General features: G+C 43.1%; 1 protein-coding gene across 1 annotated transcript in view; it reads left to right on the top strand.

The window, feature by feature from the left end:
* The window catches only part of zgc:56231 (uncharacterized protein LOC406257 homolog), a 57,872-nt gene that overhangs the window by 18,177 nt on the left and 19,323 nt on the right, over positions 1-20,372 (top strand). The window contains exons 8-11 of the mRNA XM_068032649.1: positions 9,481-9,657; positions 10,546-10,657; positions 10,843-10,914; positions 13,896-14,042. Coding sequence (XP_067888750.1) covers positions 9,481-9,657; positions 10,546-10,657; positions 10,843-10,914; positions 13,896-14,042 — 508 coding nt within the window. The remainder of the gene's footprint in view (positions 1-9,480; positions 9,658-10,545; positions 10,658-10,842; positions 10,915-13,895; positions 14,043-20,372) is intronic.

Below are 20,372 nucleotides of genomic sequence, written 5' to 3'. Positions count from 1 at the left end.
TGCATTGGTGATCATCTTCCAAAGTTCTATAGATTCTGGAATGGTTCCTGTAGATTGGAAGGTAGCAAATGTCACCCTACTATTTAAGAAGGGAAGGAGAGAGAAAAAGAGGAACTAAAGACCTGTTAGCCTTACATCAGTAGTAGGGAAAATGCTAGAATCTATTCTAAAGGATATGATAAATGGACACTTGGATAATAATCTGGGCATAGTCAACGTGGATTTATGAATGGGAAATCATGCTTGATCAATCTGTTGGAGTTTTTTGAGGATGTTACTAACAGAATTGATAAAGGGGAGTTGGTGGACATAGTATACTTGGATTTTCAGAAGGCTTTTGATAAAATCCCTCACAGGAGGTTGGTTAGCAAAATTTAAAGCACATGGGATAGGAGGTAATATACTGGCATGGATTAAGGATTGGTTAATAGGCAGACAACCGAGAGTAGGAATAAACGGGTCATTCTCGCGTTGGCAGGCTGTGACTAGTGGGATATCGCAAGGATCAGTACTTGGGCTCCAGCTGTTCACAAAATATATCAATGATTTGGATGTGGGGACCAAATGTAATATTTCCAAGTGCACAGGTGACAAAACTAGGTGGGAATGTGTGTTGTGAGGAAGATGCAAAGCGGGTTCAAGGGGATCTGGACAGACTTAGTGAGTGGGCAAGAATGTGGCATTTGGAATATAATGTGGAAAATGTGAGGTTATCCATTTTGGTAGGAGGAATAGATGTGGAGTGTATTTCTTATGGTAAGACATTAGAAAGTGTAGATGTACAAAGGGACCTGGGTGTCCTTGTCAATAAATCACTGAAAGCTAACATTCAGGTGCAGCAAGCAATTAGGAAGGCTAATGATATATTAGCCCTTTATTGCAAGAGGATTTGAGTACAGGAATAGCAAAGTTTTTTAGTTCTAGTTTTAGAGACAGCACTGAAACAGGCCCTTCGGCCCACCGAGTCTGTGCCGACCATCAACCACCCATTTATACTAATCCTACACTAATCCCATATTCCTACCACATCCCCACCTGTCCCTATATTTCCCTACCACCTACCTACACTAGGGGCAATTTATGATGGCCAATTAACCTATCAACCTGCAAGTCTTTGGCAGGTGGGAGGAAACCGGAGCACCCGGAGGAAATCCACGCAGACACAGGGAGAACTTGCAAACTCCACACAGGCAGTACCCAGAATTGAACCCGGGTCACTGGAGCTGTGAGGCTGTGGTGCTAACCACTGTGCTGCAAAGTCTTGCTTCAATTGTATAGAACCTTGGTTAAACCACACCTGGAGTACTATGTGCAGTTTTGGTCCCCTTACCTTAGAAAGGATATTATTGCCATAGAGGGAGTGCAATGAAAATTCACCAAACTTGTTCCTGGAATGGAAGGACTATCCTATGAGGAGAAATTGGGGAAACTGGGTTTGTATTCTCTAGAGTTTTGAAGAATGCGAGGTGATCTCATTGAAACCTACAAAATACTTTAAAGGGATAGACAGGGTGGATACAGGTAAGATGTTTCCCCTGGTTGGGGAGTTTAGAACCAGGGGACATAATTTCAAAATAAGGGGGAAGCCACTTAGGACAGAGATGAGGAAAAATTTCTTTACTCAGAGGGTTGTGAATCTTTGGAATTCTCTACCCCAGAGGGCTGTGGAAGCTCAGACATTGAGTATGTTTAAAGTAGAGATTGATAAACTTCTAAATACCAATCCCATAAAGGGATATGGGGATAGTGTGGGAAGAAAGGCATTGAAGTAGATGATCAGCCATGATCATATTGAAGGGCAGAGCAGGCTCGATGGGCTGAATGGCCTACTCCTGCTCCTATGTTCCTATGAGCTTTGAAATGTTATTTCCTATGAAATAAATACTAAACGGGCATGGCCAAAATAGAGATGGGTCAACTTGGATTTGCAAAGCATGCAACTTGAAAAGACTTAGAGGAACAGCGAAACCTGGGTTCAGATACCTTTTTGTGAATAGGATGATATGTTGATAAAATGTATATATTTCAAAATAAAGTGCAACAGGGGTCCTATGATTTTATAATTGGAAGCATTGAGTAAAAGTAAAGAGGTAAGGCTAAACTTGCACAAATCACCAGCCAGGCCACTGTTAAAATTTCAGGAAAGAAGCCAAGGACATAAAGGCCAGAATCTTGTTCTCCTCCCGACGTCGGGTTTCGTGGGGGGCAGAAGATCGAGCGGCAGCAGCCAGCCACGGAACCAGATGTCTAGATTACCAGGCCTGATCTTGCCGGTGGGGAAGCTCCGTGGCGGGCCATCTGCCGTTCTGTGACGGGACCCAACTTTACATATTTAAATAACCTGTTTGCATGAATTAATATGAAAACCAGAGTGATCTTCACAACATGTGGCACTCGTGCGCCTTCATTTTCCTGTCCAAGGGAAGCTGGTGCCAGAGGTGGGGAAGGGGTTAACTCTACATTGGTAGTGTAGTGGGGGAATGGGGGCAACTCTGCAGTTACTTAGCAGGACTGGTAGCCCTTTAAAAATGGTGTCAGCGCCTGCGCAGAAACAGTTGATGGCGCGCCGAGGCTGCCCCCGCCATGTGATTTGTGGAGGGGGTGGGTGGCAGCCGCCCTGCATATGATGCACCGGGACCGCAAGATTCAACCCAAAGAAGGTGCAGAATTGAATAATGTGCTACCAGGAATATGAGAACTTGGTTATGAAGAATTACTGCAAAAACCTGGGCTTTTTTTTCAGTGGAGTAGTAAAGTTTAGAGGAGCTAAGATAATTCAGGTGTTCAACGTTATGAAGTGTTTTGATAAGATTAATGGGAGGAAGAACTATTTTTCCACTTGTCAGTGCATCATTAACTCTCAGACACAAGTTTAAAGGTTGCGTAAAGAACAAAGGGAGAACTTCTGAAATTATTTTTTTGAAACGCTGCTGGTTATTCGGACACTGCCTAGCAGAACCCATAGTGGAAAACAAATGTATAATAGCTTTTAACAGAAATTTGATCAAAATTTTAAGAATTAAAAGGATATGGAGAAAGGGCAGGGGAATGAAGTTTGGTGGAGCTTGTGATTTTCTACCATTACGGCGAAGTTATGTTTGAATAACCTAATAAAAACCTATTGAGAGAATATGGGAAGTATAGACTGGGAGAATGTAATAGTTTGTATGAACTTCCAAAAGCATTTGATAGTCCCATTTAAGAATTTTTTTTTTAAAGTTGGAACTAATAACATAGAGATGTGGTTGTATGGATAGAGATATTTAAAAGGTTGTGCTAAATGAATGCTTATTCGATTAGAAAGCATGAGCTGGCTTTCTGTCTTTAAAAGTTTGCTGATCCAACTCTGAATCAAAAACTGCCAGAAGAATACTGAGAATTACAGAAGAATGAGCAGATGCAGTTTACGGAAAAGTGAGGATACTCGGTACTTTCCTAGGGCCAAAAATCTTCAACTGTTTTCATCAATGACCTTCCTTACATCATAAGGTCAGGACTGGGGTTGTTCATTGCACGATGTTCAGTTCCGTTCACAACTCCTCAAATAATGCCTGTATGTAGCAAGACCTGGGCAAAGGTTCAAGCTTGGGATGATAGCTAGTGAGCAACATTAGTGCCAGGCAATGACCAGCTCCAACAAAACTACAGCCCCTTGACATTCACTCGTTTTCATTGTCAAATCCCCTGCCATCAACATCCTGAGGGTCACCATTGGCCAGAAACTTAACTGGACCAGCCGCATATGTACTGTGACTGCAAGAGCAGGTTGGAAGCTTGGTATTCTGTGGTGAGTGACTCCAAAGCCTTTTCACCATCTACAAGGTCCAAGTCAGGAGTGTGAATACTTGCCTGGATGGATGCAGCTCCAATAGCACTCAAAAGGCTCGACACCATTGTTATGACCAGGTGAGAAAGAGGTCTAGGATTCCCTGTCAACCTTCACCTGGTCTTTCTGTAACAGGGTTTAATTTTAAACACCGTGGTTTTAAGCTTCCCCTCGGTGAATCCTTGTTCACCGCTTTCCAATTATAAGGCAAAGAAATCAGCACAAACCGGCTTTCTTCGGTTTAAAGAAGGAAAGTTGAAATTTATTAAAACTTAAACTCTAATTTGGTTAATGCCTATGGATAAACGACATGCCCACGGTAACATGCATGCGCGATACATGCAAATAGAGATAGAAAAGAGAAGAAACAAATAGTGGAAAGGTTTGAGGCAATATCTGAAGAGTTGTTATGGTTCTTTGAGCTCACTGTAGAGTCCTTGATTGTAGGTAGATCTTGCTTTTCTTGGGGCCCAGCATTCGTCTTAAACCTTGTTCGCTGTAGGAGACATTTCTCTCTTGGGGTTCAGAGGCTTGTGAGAAAGAGATGGGAGCAGACAGCAGAGAGATCTTCTCAGTCTAGGAGCAAAATGACTTTTTCTGCCCAAACTGTTTGTACAAATTCCAAAAACTCCGGTTGCCCAGCAAGTTAGTCATGTGACTAGCTGGTTTGAGCATGTCGATTTGTGTATTCAGCCATCTTATCAGTCAACTTGGAATGCAAGCTTCCCCCACCTTCAATGTCTGATCTAAAGTCCATTGTGGGTTGAATATGTCAGGGAATGGCTACTTTGTTCTTACAAACACTGTCTGTTTAATATGCAGATGTCTTTTCCAGCCACAGCTGATCTGTTTAACAAGTCCTTTCATCACTCCAGTAGCAATTAAAAAATCAATGTGGATGACAAAATTAACGTGCCTCAACTTGGCAGGTGGGGGCCTAGCATGATGCCATCTAGGACAAAGCAATCTATTTGCTGGATGTCCTATTCATTTCCACAACCACTGGAGCAACTTGCCAAGGTTTCTTCGACAGCACTTCCCAAACATGCAGCCTGTACAACCTAGAAGGATAAGGAGAGCAGGTACATGGAAACTCCTCCATCTCCAGTTTACACACTATCCTAACTTGGAAATATATTGCCATTCTTTCATCGCTGGGTCAAAATCCTGGAACTCACTGCCAAAAGCACTGAGAGTACCTTCACCACATGGAGTGCAGTGATTTAAGAAGACAATTCATTATCACTTTTTTTCAAGGGGAAATTGTGGATGGATAATAAATGCTGGCCTTGCCAGTGATGCACACATCCTGTTAATGAGTTTAAAAAAAAAACTACTTACAAACCAGAGCTAAGATTGAAAATGTATTTTAAATGGGTAAATGTCTTATTGGGCATCCATGAGGCGCTGTGGACCGTCAGCAGCAGAATTGTATTCAGCCACAATCTGTAACCTCATGGGCAGGCATATCCCCCCACTCTACTATTACCATCAAGCCAGGGGCCAATCCTAGTTCAATGAAGAGTGCAGGAAGGCATGCCAAGAGCAGTATCAGGCATACCTAAACCATGGTGTCAGCCTGGTGAAGCTACAACACAGGACTACTTGCATGCCAAACAGTGGAAGCAGCATACGATAGACAGGGCTAAGCAATCCCACAACCAACTGATCAGATCTAGGCCTGTGAGTGGTGGTGGACAATGAAACAACTGACAGGAGGCTCCACAAATATCTTCATCCTCAACAATAAGGGAGCCCAGCACACCAATGGAAAAGACAAAGCTGAGGTATTGGCATCTATCTTCAGCCAGAAGTACCGATTGGTTGATCCATCTTGGCCTCCTCCCAAGGTCCCCAGCATCATCGATGCCAGTCTTCAGCCAATCCAATTCACTCCACGCGATATCAAGCAACAGCTGAAGGCATTGGATACTGCAAAGGCCATGGGCCCTGACAACATTCTGGCAATAGTACTGAAGACGTGCTCCAGAACCTGCCAAGGTGTTCCAGTACAACTACAGCATGGTATCTACTTGACAATATGGAAAATTGTCCAATTTATGCCATGTGCACAAAAAGTAGGACAAATCCAACCTGGCTGATTACTGCCTTGTCGGTCTACTCTTGATCATCAACAAAGTGATGGAAGGGATCGTCGACAGTGCTATCGAGCAGCACTTGCTCAGCAATAACCTGCTCACTGATGCTCCGTTTGAGTTCAGCCAGGGCTTCTGACCTTATTACAGCCTTGGTTCAAACATGGACAGAAAAGCTGAACTCGAGTTGAGGTGAGAGTGACTGCCCTTGACATCAACGTAGCATTTGACCAAGTACGGCATCAAGGAGCCCTAGCAAAATTGAATATTTCTGATGAAAGGTCAGACCTGAAGCATTAACTCTGCTCCTCTCTCCACAGATGCTGCCTGACCTGAGTATTTCTAGCACTTTGTTTTTATTTTAATCCCTTTACTGGAAACCTCAAGAGAAGGCTGAGATGGATCATCCACTCAGCACTTCTGGCTGAAAATGGATGCAAATGTTTCAGCCTTGTCTTTTCCACTGATGTGCTGGGCTCCCTCCTGACAGTTGTTTAATTGTCTGTCTGCCACCATTCGCGAGCATAGATCTGATCCATTGGGTGTGGGATTGCTTAGCCTTGGCTATTGGATGCTGCTTCTGCTGTTTGGCATGCAAATAGTCCTGGTGTTGTAGGTTCACCAGGCTGATAGCTCATTTTTAGGTATGTCTGATGCTGCTTCTGGCATGCCCTCCTGCATGCTTCTTTGAACCAGGATTGGTCCTCCAGCTTGATGGTAATGGTAGAGTGGGGGAGATGCTGGGCCATGAGGTTACAGATTGTGGTTGAATACAATTCTGCTGATTTTTTTTTTTTATTTCCAAAATATACTTTATTCATAAAAATCTGTAAAAATTACATTGCCAAACTGTTTCCAAACAGCACCAAAAAATACAAACATTGCAAGGGAGATCAGTTTCCTTCAATACTGTCATGAGTTTCTTCCCAACCCTTCCGTTTCACAATTGTCATGTCAATTACAGTTTTACATTTACAGCAATTCAGAATATTAACGATACAGTTCGAGGGGTTTCCCATGGATCCAGCCCCTCAGTCCAGCTTGGTGGGGGAACCTTGCACTGTGGTCTTTCCCCATTGAGCCTTTGCTGCGGCTGCCCCAAGCTTTAGTGCGTCCCTCAGCACGTAGTCCTGGACCTTGGAATGTGCCAGTCTGCAACATTCGGTGGTGGACAACTCTTTGCGCTGGGAGACCAGCAAGTTTCGGGCAGACCAAAGGGCGTCTTTCACCGAATTGATAGTCCTCCAGCAGCAATTGATGTTTGTCTCGGTGTGCGTCCCTGGGAACAGCCCGTAGAGCACAGACTCCTGTGTTACAGAGCTGCTTGGGATGAACCTTGACAAAAACCACTGCATCTCTTTCCACACCTGCTTTGCAAAGGCACATTCCAGGAGGAGGTGGGCGACCGTCTCTTCCCCACCACAGCCAACGCGGGGGCATGTGCGGAGGGGGCGAGACTTCGGGTGTGCATGAAGGATCTGACGGGGAGGGCCCTTCTCACCACCAGCCAAGCTACGTCTTGGTGCTTGTTTGAAAGTTCTGGTGATGAGGCATTCCGCCAAATGACTTTGACGGTCTGCTCGGGGAACCATCCGACAGGATCCACTGTTTCCTTTTCCCGTAGGGCCTTGAGGACATTCCGTGCAGACCACTGCCTGATGGACCGGTGGTCAAAGGTGTTTTTCCACAGAAACTGCTCCACGAAGGATAGGTGTTACGGCACGGCCCAACTGCATGGAGCGTTCCGCGGCAATGTGACCAGGCCCATCCTTCGCAACACCGGGGACAGATAGAACCTCAGCACGTAGTGACACTTGGAGTTTGCGTACTGGGGATCTACACATAGCTTGATGCAGCCGCACACGAAGGTGGTCATCAGGATGAGGGCCACGTTGGGTACATTTTTCCCGCCCATGTCCAGAGATTTGAACATCGTGTCCCTCCGGACCCGGTCCATTTTAGATCCCCAGACGAAGCGGAAAATGGCTCGGGTGACTGCCACGGCGCAGGAGTGGGGTATGGGCCAGACCTGCGCCACGTAGAGCAACAACGTGAGCGCCTCGCACCTGATGACCAGGTTCTTACCCACAATGGAGAGAGATCGCTGCCCCCACATGCCCAACTTTTGTCGTACCTTGGCTACTCGCTCCTCCCATGTTTTGGTGCACGCCCCGGCCCTTCCGAACCATATCCCCAGCACCGTCAGGCAATTCTGCTGTGGTCCACAGTGCCTCATGGATGCCCAGTTTTGCGTTGCTAGATCTGTTCGAAATCTATCCTATTTAGCACTGTGTGGTTGTACCACTCAACATGATGGTGGGTATCCTTGATGTGAAGATAAACACACTATTGATCTATCAGGGTGTCATGTAGGCCCCACCTGCCAAGAATGAGGCACCTTAATTTCGCCACAAGGACAGTAAATTTCAAATTGTTGCTGGGAAGAAGCGAAGGCCTGTGACAAGGGATTGCTGGCTGGAAAAACATTTTTGCATATTAACAGACACTGCTTGAAAAGACCAGACAATCCACAAAGCCAGAAGTGGTTATACCAGTCGGTCACGTGACTATCCTGCTGGCTAATTTAGCTAGTTTTAAATTGTAGACAGTGTTTGAACTAGCAGTAAACTTTTTGCTCCGAGATCGAAGAACTCTGCTAGCTGGCTCACCACAGTCTCTCCTGCCTGTCCTGTCTGCTCCCATCTCTTTCTCACGGAACTCCAAAAAACACATGAACCCCATGAGAGAAAAATCTCCTACAGAGAGCAACGTTTAAGAAAAATACTGGGCCCCAACAGATCTATCTACAAGCAAGGACTCTCTACAATGAACTCTACAAAGTGTGTCATGTATCCGTAGGTGTTAACCGAATTCGAGCTTAAGTTTAATAAAATCTCACTTTTTTTTTCTTCTTTAAACCTTAAGAGCCTGTTTGCCCCAGTTTCTTTGCCTTCTAATTGGAAAGCAGTGAACAAGGATTCAACAAGGGGCAGCTAAAAACCGTGTTTAAAATTAAACCCTGTTACGGCCAGACCTGGTGAGGGCTGAAAGGGAACCCTAGACACCTTTTCTCACTGGGTCGTAACAAGGGGATATTGAAAGTAATTCCTCCACATAACCTGTCTCCTACTGTCATATCTAACACTCCCAATTGAAGATGTTATTCACTGCTGCAAGTTGGTGATTTTTAGATGAACAGATTACAATAAATCAAGAATTGTACTTTCTATCCTCCACCACCATGTCCTATGAAAGACCATCAACACACTATTCAGGTCTTTCAGATTGGAACTTGCATTTGTGACTCGGGCTTTGAAAATATAAAGTGACAACAGTCTTTACTATAAGCTTAACATTGGTCACTGACCACCTCCAGGCGCGTATCCATTGTCTCTCGAGATAAGGAGGCCCAAAAGAAAGAAGAAGAACATTGGTGATAGAAGCCTAACTTACTGTAATCTCTACTGTAGTAGTTGTTTTGAGAGTACTTGGTTTAAATGATTTAATCTTTACATCGAATTTTGTTTTTTGACACAAGCATTCTGAATTTCTCAACAGCGTCAGATACAGGTCTCAGTGATCAAAGCCCACTGAAATATTCAGTATGGGTTTCATTTTATGAGATTTACAATGAATATGTGTATGACCTATTGGATGCAATACCAACTTTAAAAAGCCAGAAACGTCAAAACCTGCGAGTCTGTGAAGATCTAAAAGGAAATAGCTATGTTAAAGGTACAGGCTAATCTCCTTAATGAGCTGTTGCACAAATAATTAAACTGTTAAATTTAACATGAAATGTGTTTTTAAAATTGTCTTTCTTGTGTATGTGGTGGGTCAAGACCATTCTATATAGTAATTATACAAACATGAATGTCCAAGGTTCGATTCCCAGTAGAGTGACTATTTATTAATGTAGGCAAACAATGTAGGTACTTTTTTTTTCTCTCTTGGAAGACCCACAAATAACATTTAATATGAATGATCTGTTTATTGTGGCACAGGCTGAGGGGTGGATGTTGACCAAGACACTGGGAGACCTTGCTCTTCAAATAGTACAATGAGATCTTTAATCTGAACAGGCAGAATGGGGCATCTGGTTAGCACATCATCGATGGTTTTCACCAGACACCCAGATTTTGAGTACGTAACCTTTTGACACAGAATTCAAAATGCCAACAAGTCAAGCTGACATCAGGACTGAAAAAGGAAAATTGGGTGGTATTCCTGCTCTGAATTATCTGACTCCTTTTTAATATAAATTTTTTGTTTCCAATATATAGATTTTTTTTTTTCTTTTTTTTTTTTTGCTCTTGAGGTTCAAGCTCATCCAATGTCCTGCATTGTGTAATGACATTGGCTATCTGGCTCAAATTTAAAAACCTCAAATTGGCCGAGGTACTGGAGACCTGACAGCTGTCAAAGGAACTGTACTCCAGCAGAAGCTGATCCTTTCAGGAGGGGGAAAAGTAAAAAAAACAATATCTTTTGCTGCCTTTCTTTGAATAGAAATTAAGTCAATGTATGAATGTCAAACTGTTTCCAGAAGGCTGGTGACTATGCAATTATATATATTTTATGATGGTTAAAGTTTTTGAGTTTGAATTGTTTGAAATATTTTAGATCTAAAGTGGATCAACATTACTAGCTCAGATGAAGCTTACAAATTCCTAAAAATCGGAAATAAAAATCGAAGCTTAGCTTCCACCAAAATGAACCAACAGTCCAGCCGAAGGTATGTGTATAATTCTAACTGTAGCTACCTTTACATTGGTTAGTTAGCAGTTTAAAAATTCAAGTAAAATGAAGACTTTTGTTTGATTTTTGTCAAAATTAATTCCATAATATTTTGAATCTTAATCAAAATACTTTTTTTTAAGCTATGATCAATCTGGTTAGTCTAAAATTACCTTCTTACAGTCACAGTATATTCTCCATTCGCCTGCTGGAAATAATTGGTGAAGACAAGCCCCATGTGATGAGGACTTCTGAGTAAGTTAGTTTTTTTTTAAAACTCTTTCATTAAATGTTTGCATCTTATTGTAGTCCATACCTTTTTTTTTTGTATATTTAAGTTGAAACAAGACCTGCAGTTTTGAGTCTGTATGCTGGGGCATCACTTTAGCAAATTTTGCTTAAAAAGCTGAAAAGGCTGGCATTTACATTCCTAATTTTTGTTGATGAAAAGAATGTAGAAATAATAAAATCTTGGCACAGAAGGAAGCCATTCAGCCCATCATGCCAATGCTAACTTTGAAAGAGCTGTGCAGTTTGGACCCACACCCAAGCATTTACCCCGTAACCCTGCAAAATAATTCTCCAAGTAAACTTCCAATTGTCTTTTGAAGGTGCCAATGGAATTTGATCCCCCTACCCTTTCAGTTAGTGCATTCTAGATCTTAACCCTCTGGGGGCTTGGGGTATAATTCCCATTTTCTCGTCTTCTCTTTGATTTAAAATAATTAGCAATCACCTCTGGTTACCAACCCACTTGCCTGGAGAAACACTTTTTTTTTCTCTCTACTTGTTCTATCAAAACGCCTCCTAATTTTGAAATTAAAAACAGAAAATGCTAGAAACACTCAGCAGGTTGAGTGAAACAGAGTTAATGAAGGGAATTTTATGCTCTCCCCTGCTACAGGTTTGGAGGTGGGGAGAGCATATAATTGGGTGGGATGGTGGTGTGGGAGAGACCCCACCACCTTCTTGGCTCCCCGGGCATTAAGTCTAAGGCGGGGAAGGGTGTCCAAGGCCTTCTGCCCCTCCGCCAATTAGGGCCCTTAAGTGGGCAACTAATGCCCAATTAAAGGCCTCCTCCCGCTGCCGCCACAATTAGCTCTGTGGCAGGCAGGCCTGTTGCCGCATGGGAAGCACGCCGCTCTTCAGTTAAGTGCCTAATTGGCACTTGATTTGGCGGGGCTCTCACAGAAGGGGCAATGCGGAGTTCTCTGCTCCTGGATAAAATCCCGGCCAATGTTTCAAGTTGGTGCCCTTTCATTACAACTCAATGGTAGGTCAATGACGTGAAATGTTAACTCCTCTGTTTTTCTGTCTACAGCTGCTGTCTTACATGCTGGGTGTATCCAGTATTTTCTGTTTTTTATTTCAGATTTCTAGCATCTGCAGTATTTTGCCCTCTGAATTTTGAATAGCTTTATTAGGTTTCACTTTGACCTACTCTGCTCTAAGGATAACAATCCCAACAAATGGATCCGGTTTAAGGAGAGTCTCAGATTAAAAACTGAAGGACATACAACTAGAAGTTAGAGAAAAGAATGAGAAATCTTGCATTTGCATAGTGCCTTTCAGGATATCCCAAAGTGCTTTGCTAATGAAGTACTTTTCAAATGTAATCACTGTTGTAATGTTGGAACAGTGATTCCTGACAACGCACCGATCCTCAGACGTCATCAGAGTGCGCCCAAAGGCGCAGCTGCGTCTTGCTAGAATTTAATGATGCATGCGCAGGATCACATCATCACACAGCGATTAACCCCATCGCATATCTGCGCCAGGTCCATCTTCGCGATTAAAGCATCATGGGGTGTCCAGCCCCTTACTGGGCTAAGCGGCTGAATAGGAGACTTTGAGGCTGGAACTCTTCCCCCCTAGCTCCAGGTCTCGGTGCTTCCTCGCCTTAGCCGCTTGCTCTAGACCTCGCTGCTCCCCTGGCTGATTTGTTCCTCGCTTTGCGCCATCCCGCTCTCCGGCCGCTCGCCCCCGCACCCACCCCACCCACCCCCCCCACCCCCCCCACCCCGCAACCAGCTGCAAGCTCTAGGCTGTGCCACTTCCCTCCTCCCGCCTACTCGATCCTACGTTGCCTCGTCGCCCCTTGTGGCCCGCCTTGCTTCTTCGGGCGGCACTTGGTGTCTGATGAAATGTGGGGGCGAGAGAAGGGAAACAGCATGGCCTAGAGCTTCTGGCTGGAGGGGAGGGGGGTGGCGGGGAGCGAGCAGCCAGAGAGTGGGGTGGCACAAGCGGGGAACAATCAGCCAGGGAAGTAGGGGTGTGTGGGGGAGCAGCGAGGTCTAGAGCAAGCAGTTGCGGGGGTGGGGGGGCGGGAGTGGCCGGTGGGGAGGAGGGGGAGAAAGCAATTTTCCAAGGGGGGAGCGTGGCCAGTGGGGTGGGAGCTAGTAGATGCATTTGGGTGAAATCGGTCCGGGTCAGTCATATAAATGAAGCGCCATAACGAATTGGGAGCACATTTTATTCACTGCCCGAATTATTTTTTTTTTCTGTATCAGGATGCCAATTCACTATTTTTCAATGGAAATTCAATCATAACATTCCTTTGTATTTAATAGGATTACTGGAATATTAAATAGATCTGAGGATTACAGTTAATATCCTATAACTACATAGCATATTACTGGGCTTCCATCCAATTTAATGTACGGTTAGTTTGCTAGAACGATCTAGTCATAAGCATCTCCTGTGATAAATTGAGCAGTGCCATCTTTAATCCTGGCAGCTGCCTGAAGGTTCCAGTTGAAGAGCCTGCATTTCCACATGTGCAAGCACTTTGCCACCTACTGATTGCGTTGTTAGCAAATGCAGCCATGTTGGAAAGATGGCAGGCAACTTGCACAAACTTTTCACACAAACCACAATGGGAGAAATGTACAGAATCTGTTCGTGATGTTGATTGAGAAATAAATATTGGCTAGGACACAGGGGAGAACTGCTCTTCAAAATTGTACCATGGGATATCTGGACACCCACTTAAGCAGGTAAATGGAGCCTCCGTTTAACATCTCATCCTAAAGGGGCTATCTCCAACAGTGCCACAATCCTCAGTATTGGACTGAAGTCTCTGCCTGAATTTTGTGCTCCAGAGTGGGGCTTGAAAATGCAGCTGCCTTGCTAACACTGAGCCATAGCAAATCTGTTCATAGCTTTGGCAATATTTTCCTTTAAAGGGGCAAGATACTTTGTTAATGGCTAAGAATTTATATTTTTACTAAATATAGGCTTTCCTTGTGTGATTTGGCTGGGTCAGAGCGTTGTGACAAAGCACAATCTTTTGGCGATCGACTGAAGGAGGCAGGAAACATTAATAGTTCTCTCCTTATCCTTGGCAAATGTATTTCTGCAGTCAGGCAGAAACAGCAGAATAAGTAAGTATTGAAATAAGTTGATCTATTCGATTAATTTAGTGAGTGGAAACATTAGAATTTAAGTTTTATTTTTGTATTGTGAAATTGAGTTACGTGCACTTTTTTTTTTACATTATATCAAAACAGTGGGTTAGTATTTTTATTTACTGTTCTTCCATTGTGGATGATGTTTCAAATTTGCTTTCCAACAAAAAAAATCCCATCTTTTAATTTTTAGGAACTTAGATAATTCTGACTTTTTTCTAACAAATTGATTTAAAACAAATTATCTACTTTAATTAAAAAAAAAAACTTTTTTGCAAAATTGGAAGATCCAGCTTATTTACCAGGAACCTAGGAACAGAAGGAGGCCATTTGGGCCTTCGAGCCTGCTCCACCATTCGATAAGGTCACGGCTGATCTGGTTGTGGTCTCAACTCCACTTTCCTGTCTGCCCCCCATAACCATTGATTCCCTTGTTTATCAAAAATCTATCTAAGTTGGCCTGAGATAAATACAATGACCCAGCCTCCCCTGCTTTCTGAGTAAGAGAATTCCACAGACTAATGACCCTTTCAGGGGAAAAAAAAAATTCTCCTTATCCCTGTCTTAAAAAGATGACCTCTTATTCTTAAACCTTGTCCCCTAATTTTGGTCTAATCCCACAAGAGGAAACATCCTCCCGGTATCCCTCTCTCAAGTCCCCTCATGATCTTGTATGTTTCAATAAGATCACGTCTCATTCTTATAAACTTCAATAGGTATAGGCCCAACCCTTTCAATCTTTCTTCATAAGATAAGCCCTTCATCTCTGGAATTAATCAAGTGAATCTTCTCCGAACTGCTTCGAACACAATTCTATCCTTTTTCTTTTCAAATAAGGACACTAAAACTGTACACAGTGCTCCAGATATGGTCTCGCCAAGGTTCTGTATAGCTGCAGTAAGACTTCCCTACTTTTTATACTCTATTCCCCTTGCAATAAACACAAACATTCCATTTGCCTTCCTAATAACTTGCTGTACCTGCATAGTAACCTTTTTGTGATTCATGTACCAGGACACCCAGATCCCCTGTACCAAGTTCTGGAATCACACTCCATTGAAATAGTATATAGCTTTTCTATTCTTCCTGCCAAAGTGGACAAGTTCACATTTTCCCACATTGTTTCATCTGCCAAATTTTTGCCCACTTACTTAACCTATCTATATCCTTTCGTAGACTCTTAACTTCCTCTTGACAACTTTGCTTTCCTTCCTATCATGGTGCCATTGGCAAATTTAGCTACTATACATTCGATCCCGTCATCCAAGTCATGGGAGGTCTTCCAAGAGGTAAACTTAAGACTAGACATATTCTCCCAAAGCTCCATGGATGATCTAAAGCTAGAGATTAAAATAAAGCCAAAAAAGGAGACTTGGGGTAAATACTGAAAATACCAGAAATAATTCAGTAAGTCGTGCAGCATCCATAGAGACAGCAGCATAGATAACATTTTGTGTTGATGACCTTCAGAACGGTCAATCGTTGACCTGAAATGTTAACTTGATTTTCTCTCCACAGATGCTGCATGACTTGCTGAATATTGCCAGCATTTTTTGCTTTTATTTCAGGTTTGCAGTATTTTGCTATTGGCTTTATGATAACTGTCAGGTTCATAATTCAGTAGAGCTGAGCAGAATACAAAGTACAGGGGTGAACTGAAAAATAAGAGAGTATGAGAATAGACTAGAGGGCACATACAGGTAACCCTAAGTCTTTTCATAAACATTTAAGGAACAGAAGGGTGTGGTTAATTAGGAACCAAAAAGAAGATCTTGTAGAGGCAGAGGGCATGATGGATGCAAGTATTCATTTTAATGCTTCAGTCTTTACTAAAAAGAAATGCTAACAATGTCTTGGTAAAGGATAAGGTAGTAGAGAAATTGAATAAGATAAACCTAAAGAAGAGGTACTTTTTGGAAAAAAAAAATTTGCCAGCTTTAGAAGTAGAAAAGTCACTGGGTCCCGATATGTCATGAGTTATGGAGAGAAGTAGGAATAGAAATTGAAGAGGCTCTGGCTGCAATTCTTCCAAGCCTCCTTTTAGATATTGGTGTGACGCCAGAGGACTGGAGGATTGCAAATGTTACACCTCTGTTCAAAAAAAGTGATTAAACCTAGCAACTACGCGCCAGTCAGCCTAATATCTACTGTGGGGGGGGAAGTCTTAGAGACACTAATCTGGGTCAAAATTAACTGGCACTTGGAAAAATATGGATTTGTTAAATCCAAGCCTAGTGCTTGACTAACTTGATTGAATTCTTTGATGTAATTGAGAAGGCTGATAAGGGTAGTAAAGTTGATGCATATATGGACTTTCAAAAGGCATTTGCTATGTACCAGGTAATAGACTTGTTAACAGTTCATGAGATCAAAGAGGCAGTGGGTGTGTGGATAAAATGTTGGCTAAGGGTCAGAAACAGAATAATAGTGATTTGGTTGGTTGTTTTTCAGACTAGAGGGAAGTGTGCAGTTGCGTTTTCCAGGAGTCAGTGTTTTTACTACATTTAAAAAAAAAAGTAACAGTCTTCAGGAGGACAAAGACAGATTAGTGAAATGGGCACACATGAAGCACTAAATTTAGCACATATTGGGAGGGAGAATGAGGAGAATCATTAGAAACTAAACATTATAACTATATAACATTAATTGAAATAATAAGAATAAGAATCTTCCGAGACTCAGGTAATTTAGTATGGTTTAATTAGTAAGCTTTATGAGCAGTAGTGGGGCTTGCTAGTGGGATTTATTAATTATAAATTAAAAATAAATTAACATATAATGAAAATGGTGATGTGTTGCAACTGCAGTATGTGGGAGCTGGTGGACACCAGTGTGATCCATGGCAAATGCGTTTGCAGCTTGAGGAGCTTCAGCTTAATGAGCTGGAGGCTGAGCTACAGATGCTGCAATGCATCAAGGCGGGGCAAAGTTACCTGGACACTTCCTTCCAGAAGGCAGCTAGACCCCTTAAGATAGGGTCTGATTTGGTCAGTGGTCGAAGACAGGAGGGTGTGACTGTGAGTGAGGCAGGAAGGGAATAGAGAAGGCAGAAGTGGAAGAGCTTCAGCCCTTGCAATTGTGCAACAGGTTTGAGGTTCTTGCAACTTGTATGGATGAGAGCGAGGGCTGCAGGGTGGATAAGCAAACTGACCATGGCACCATGGTACAGGAAGCCATTCGAGCGCTGTAAGTAAATAAGAATGTAGTGGTAGTAGGAGGTAGTATAGTCAGGGGGATAGAAACAGTTCTCTGCGGCCAAGAGTGAGTCCAGAAGGCTGTGTTGTCTGCCTGGTGCCAGGATTCGGGACATTTGCTCAGGGATGGAGAGGAACTGGCAGTGGGAGGGGGAGGATCCAGTTGTCGTGGTCCACTTGGGTACCAACGACATAGGCAGGACTAGGAAAGAGGTTCTGCATAGTAAATATGATCGGTTAGGAGCTAAATTTAAAGCAGAACCTCAAAGGTAATGATCTCTGGATTATTATCTGAGCCATGAGCAAATTGGTGAAGGGAAAATAAGATTAGAGTGTTAAATGCGTGGCTCAAAGATTGGTGTGGGAGAAATGGGTTTCGACTCATGGGGCACTGACACCAATACTGGGGAAAGTGGGAACTATACCATTGGGACAGTCTTCACCTGAACCTTGCTGGGACCGGTGTTCTGGCTAGTCGTATAACGAGGGTGGTTGCGAGGGCTTTAAACTAAATAGTGAGGGGGAGGGATCAAGTGAGAGAAGATGTGATAATTTAAAGAGAGGAGCAAGCAAGAGAGTAAGGTAGCAACAAGGGTAACGATAATCAGTGTGGCAGGAAGGGACAAAGCATACAAACTTAATGTGCCAGCAGATAAGGCTAGAGGTTGTGAAAATAATAAGACAGAATTAAAGGCATTCTATCTGAATGCACACAGTATTCATAACGAGGTAGATGAGTTGACAGCATAAATAGAAGTAAACTGATATCCAATTGTCTTTACGGAGACATGGCTACAGGGTGACCAAGAGTAGGAACTACATATTCAAGGGTATAGGACACTTGGGAAGGATCGGCATAAAGGAGGTGGGGTAGCGCTGTTAATAAAGGATGAGATAAGTACATGAGAATCATAGAAAGTTTAAGGCACAGAAAGAGGCCACTTGGCCCATCGTGTCTGTGCCGGACGAAAAATGATCCAGCTATTCTAATCCCACCTTCCAGCATATGGTCTGTAGCCCTGCAGATTATGGCACTTGAGCTGCAAATCCCGACTCCTTTTGAATGAGTTGAGGGTTTCTGCCTCAACTACCCTTTCAGATAGTCAGTTCCAGACCATCACCACCACCTAGGTGAAAAAGTTTTTCCTCATCTCCCCTCTAATTTTTCTACTTTAAATCTATGCCCCCTCGTCACTGACCTCCCTGCTAAGGTGACTAGACCTTTCACCTCCACTCTATCCAGGCCCCTCAAACTTCTGTACGTTTCAATCAGATCTCCCCTCCGCCTTCTCCGTTCCAAGGAGAACCACTCCAGCCTATCCAGTCTTTCCTCATAGCTACATTTTTCCAGTCCTGGAAACATCCTCATAAATCTCCTCGATACCCTTTCTAGTGCAATTACAACCTTTCTGTAATGAGGCGACCAGAACTGCACACAGTACTCAAATTGTGGCCTAACCAATGAGTTACACAGTTCCAGCATAATCTCCCTGTTCTTATATTCTATACCTTGGCTAATAAAGGAAAGGATTCCATATGCCTTCTTAACCACCTATCGACCTGTCCTGCTACCTTAACAGATCTGTGGACATTCACTCCAAGGTCCCTCACTTCCTCTATAAGTCTCCATATTTTCCTATTAATCGTGTATTCCTTTGCCTTGTTTGACCTCCCCAAATGCATCACCTCACACTTCTGCAGGTTGAATTCCATTTGCCCATCTGACCAGACCATCAATACCTTCCTCAGCCTACAGCTATCCTCCTCGCTATCTACCACACAGTCAATCTTTGTGTCATCTGCAGACTTCTTGATCATGGCCCCGACATTTATGTCCAAATCGTTAATATGTACCACGAAAAGCAGGTGACCCAGCACTGAGCCCTGTCGAGCGCCACTGGAAACAGCCCTCAACAATTACCCTTTGTTTCCTGCCACTGAGCCAATTTTGTATCCACCTTGCTGCATTTCCCTGGATCTCATGGGATTTTTTTTTTTAACCAGTCTGCCAAGTGGGACCTTGTCAAAAGCCTTGCTCAAATCCATGTCGACCATATCAACTGCACTAACCTCATCTTTCTTCCTTGTCGCTTCTTCAAATAAATTGATCAAGTTGGTCAAACAAGATCTTCCCTTAACAAATCCATGCTGACTATCTTTTTGATTAACCTGTGCCTTTCTAAGTGACAGTTTATCCTGTTTCTCAGAATAGAGTCGAATAATTTGTCCACGACTGAGGTTAGACTGACTTGCCTGTAATTATTCGATCTATCCTTCGCTCCTATTAAACAGAGGTACAATGTTAGCAGTTCTCCGATCCTCCAGCAACACACCTGTATCCAGTGAGGACTGGAAAATGATGGTCAGACCTTCTGCTATTTCCCCTCTTGCTTCTTTTAACAGCCTAGGGTACATTTTCATCTGGCCCTGGTGGTTTATCAACTTTCAAGGATGTGAATCCCATTAATGCTTCCTCTCTCCCTATGTTTATCACATTCAATACTTCACCCTCTCCCTCCTTAACTACAATATCTGCATCATCCCCCTTTTTTTGTGAAGACAGACGCAGAGTATTCATTAAGAACCAAAACAATGTCTTCTGCCCCGACACATAGGTTACCTTTTTGGTCTTTTATGGGCCCTACTCTCTCTTACTCTTAATGTATTGATAAAACATCTTTGGGTTCACCTTGATTTTGCTTGCCAATATTCTTTCATGCCCTCTCTTTGCTTTCCTAATTTCCTTTTTCATTTCACCCCTCCACTTTTTATTCTCCTCTGGCTTTCTGTAGTATTGAGTTCTGTGTTGGACATGAGCTTTCCTTTTCTGCCTTATCTTGCCCTGTAGGCTCCTTGACATCCATGGGGTTCTAGATTTGACCATCATACCCTTTTTTCTTTGTGGGAACATGTTTACTCTGAACCCCTTGAATCTCCCCTTTGAATGCCTCCCACTGTGCTGACACTGATTTACCTTCAAGTATCTGTTTCCAATCCACTTTTGCTCAATCACTCCTCAGTTTAGTAAAACTGGCATTGCCCAATTGAGAACTCTAACTCCTGTTCTATCTCTGTTCTTTTCCATAATTATGTTAAAACTGACTGGAATTAT

This window comes from Heterodontus francisci, chromosome 5, assembly GCF_036365525.1.
Source record: "Heterodontus francisci isolate sHetFra1 chromosome 5, sHetFra1.hap1, whole genome shotgun sequence".
Lineage (NCBI taxonomy): Eukaryota > Metazoa > Chordata > Chondrichthyes > Heterodontiformes > Heterodontidae > Heterodontus > Heterodontus francisci.
The sequence above is the reverse complement of the archived record's forward strand: the minus strand, read 5'-3'. Positions and strand labels throughout refer to the sequence as shown.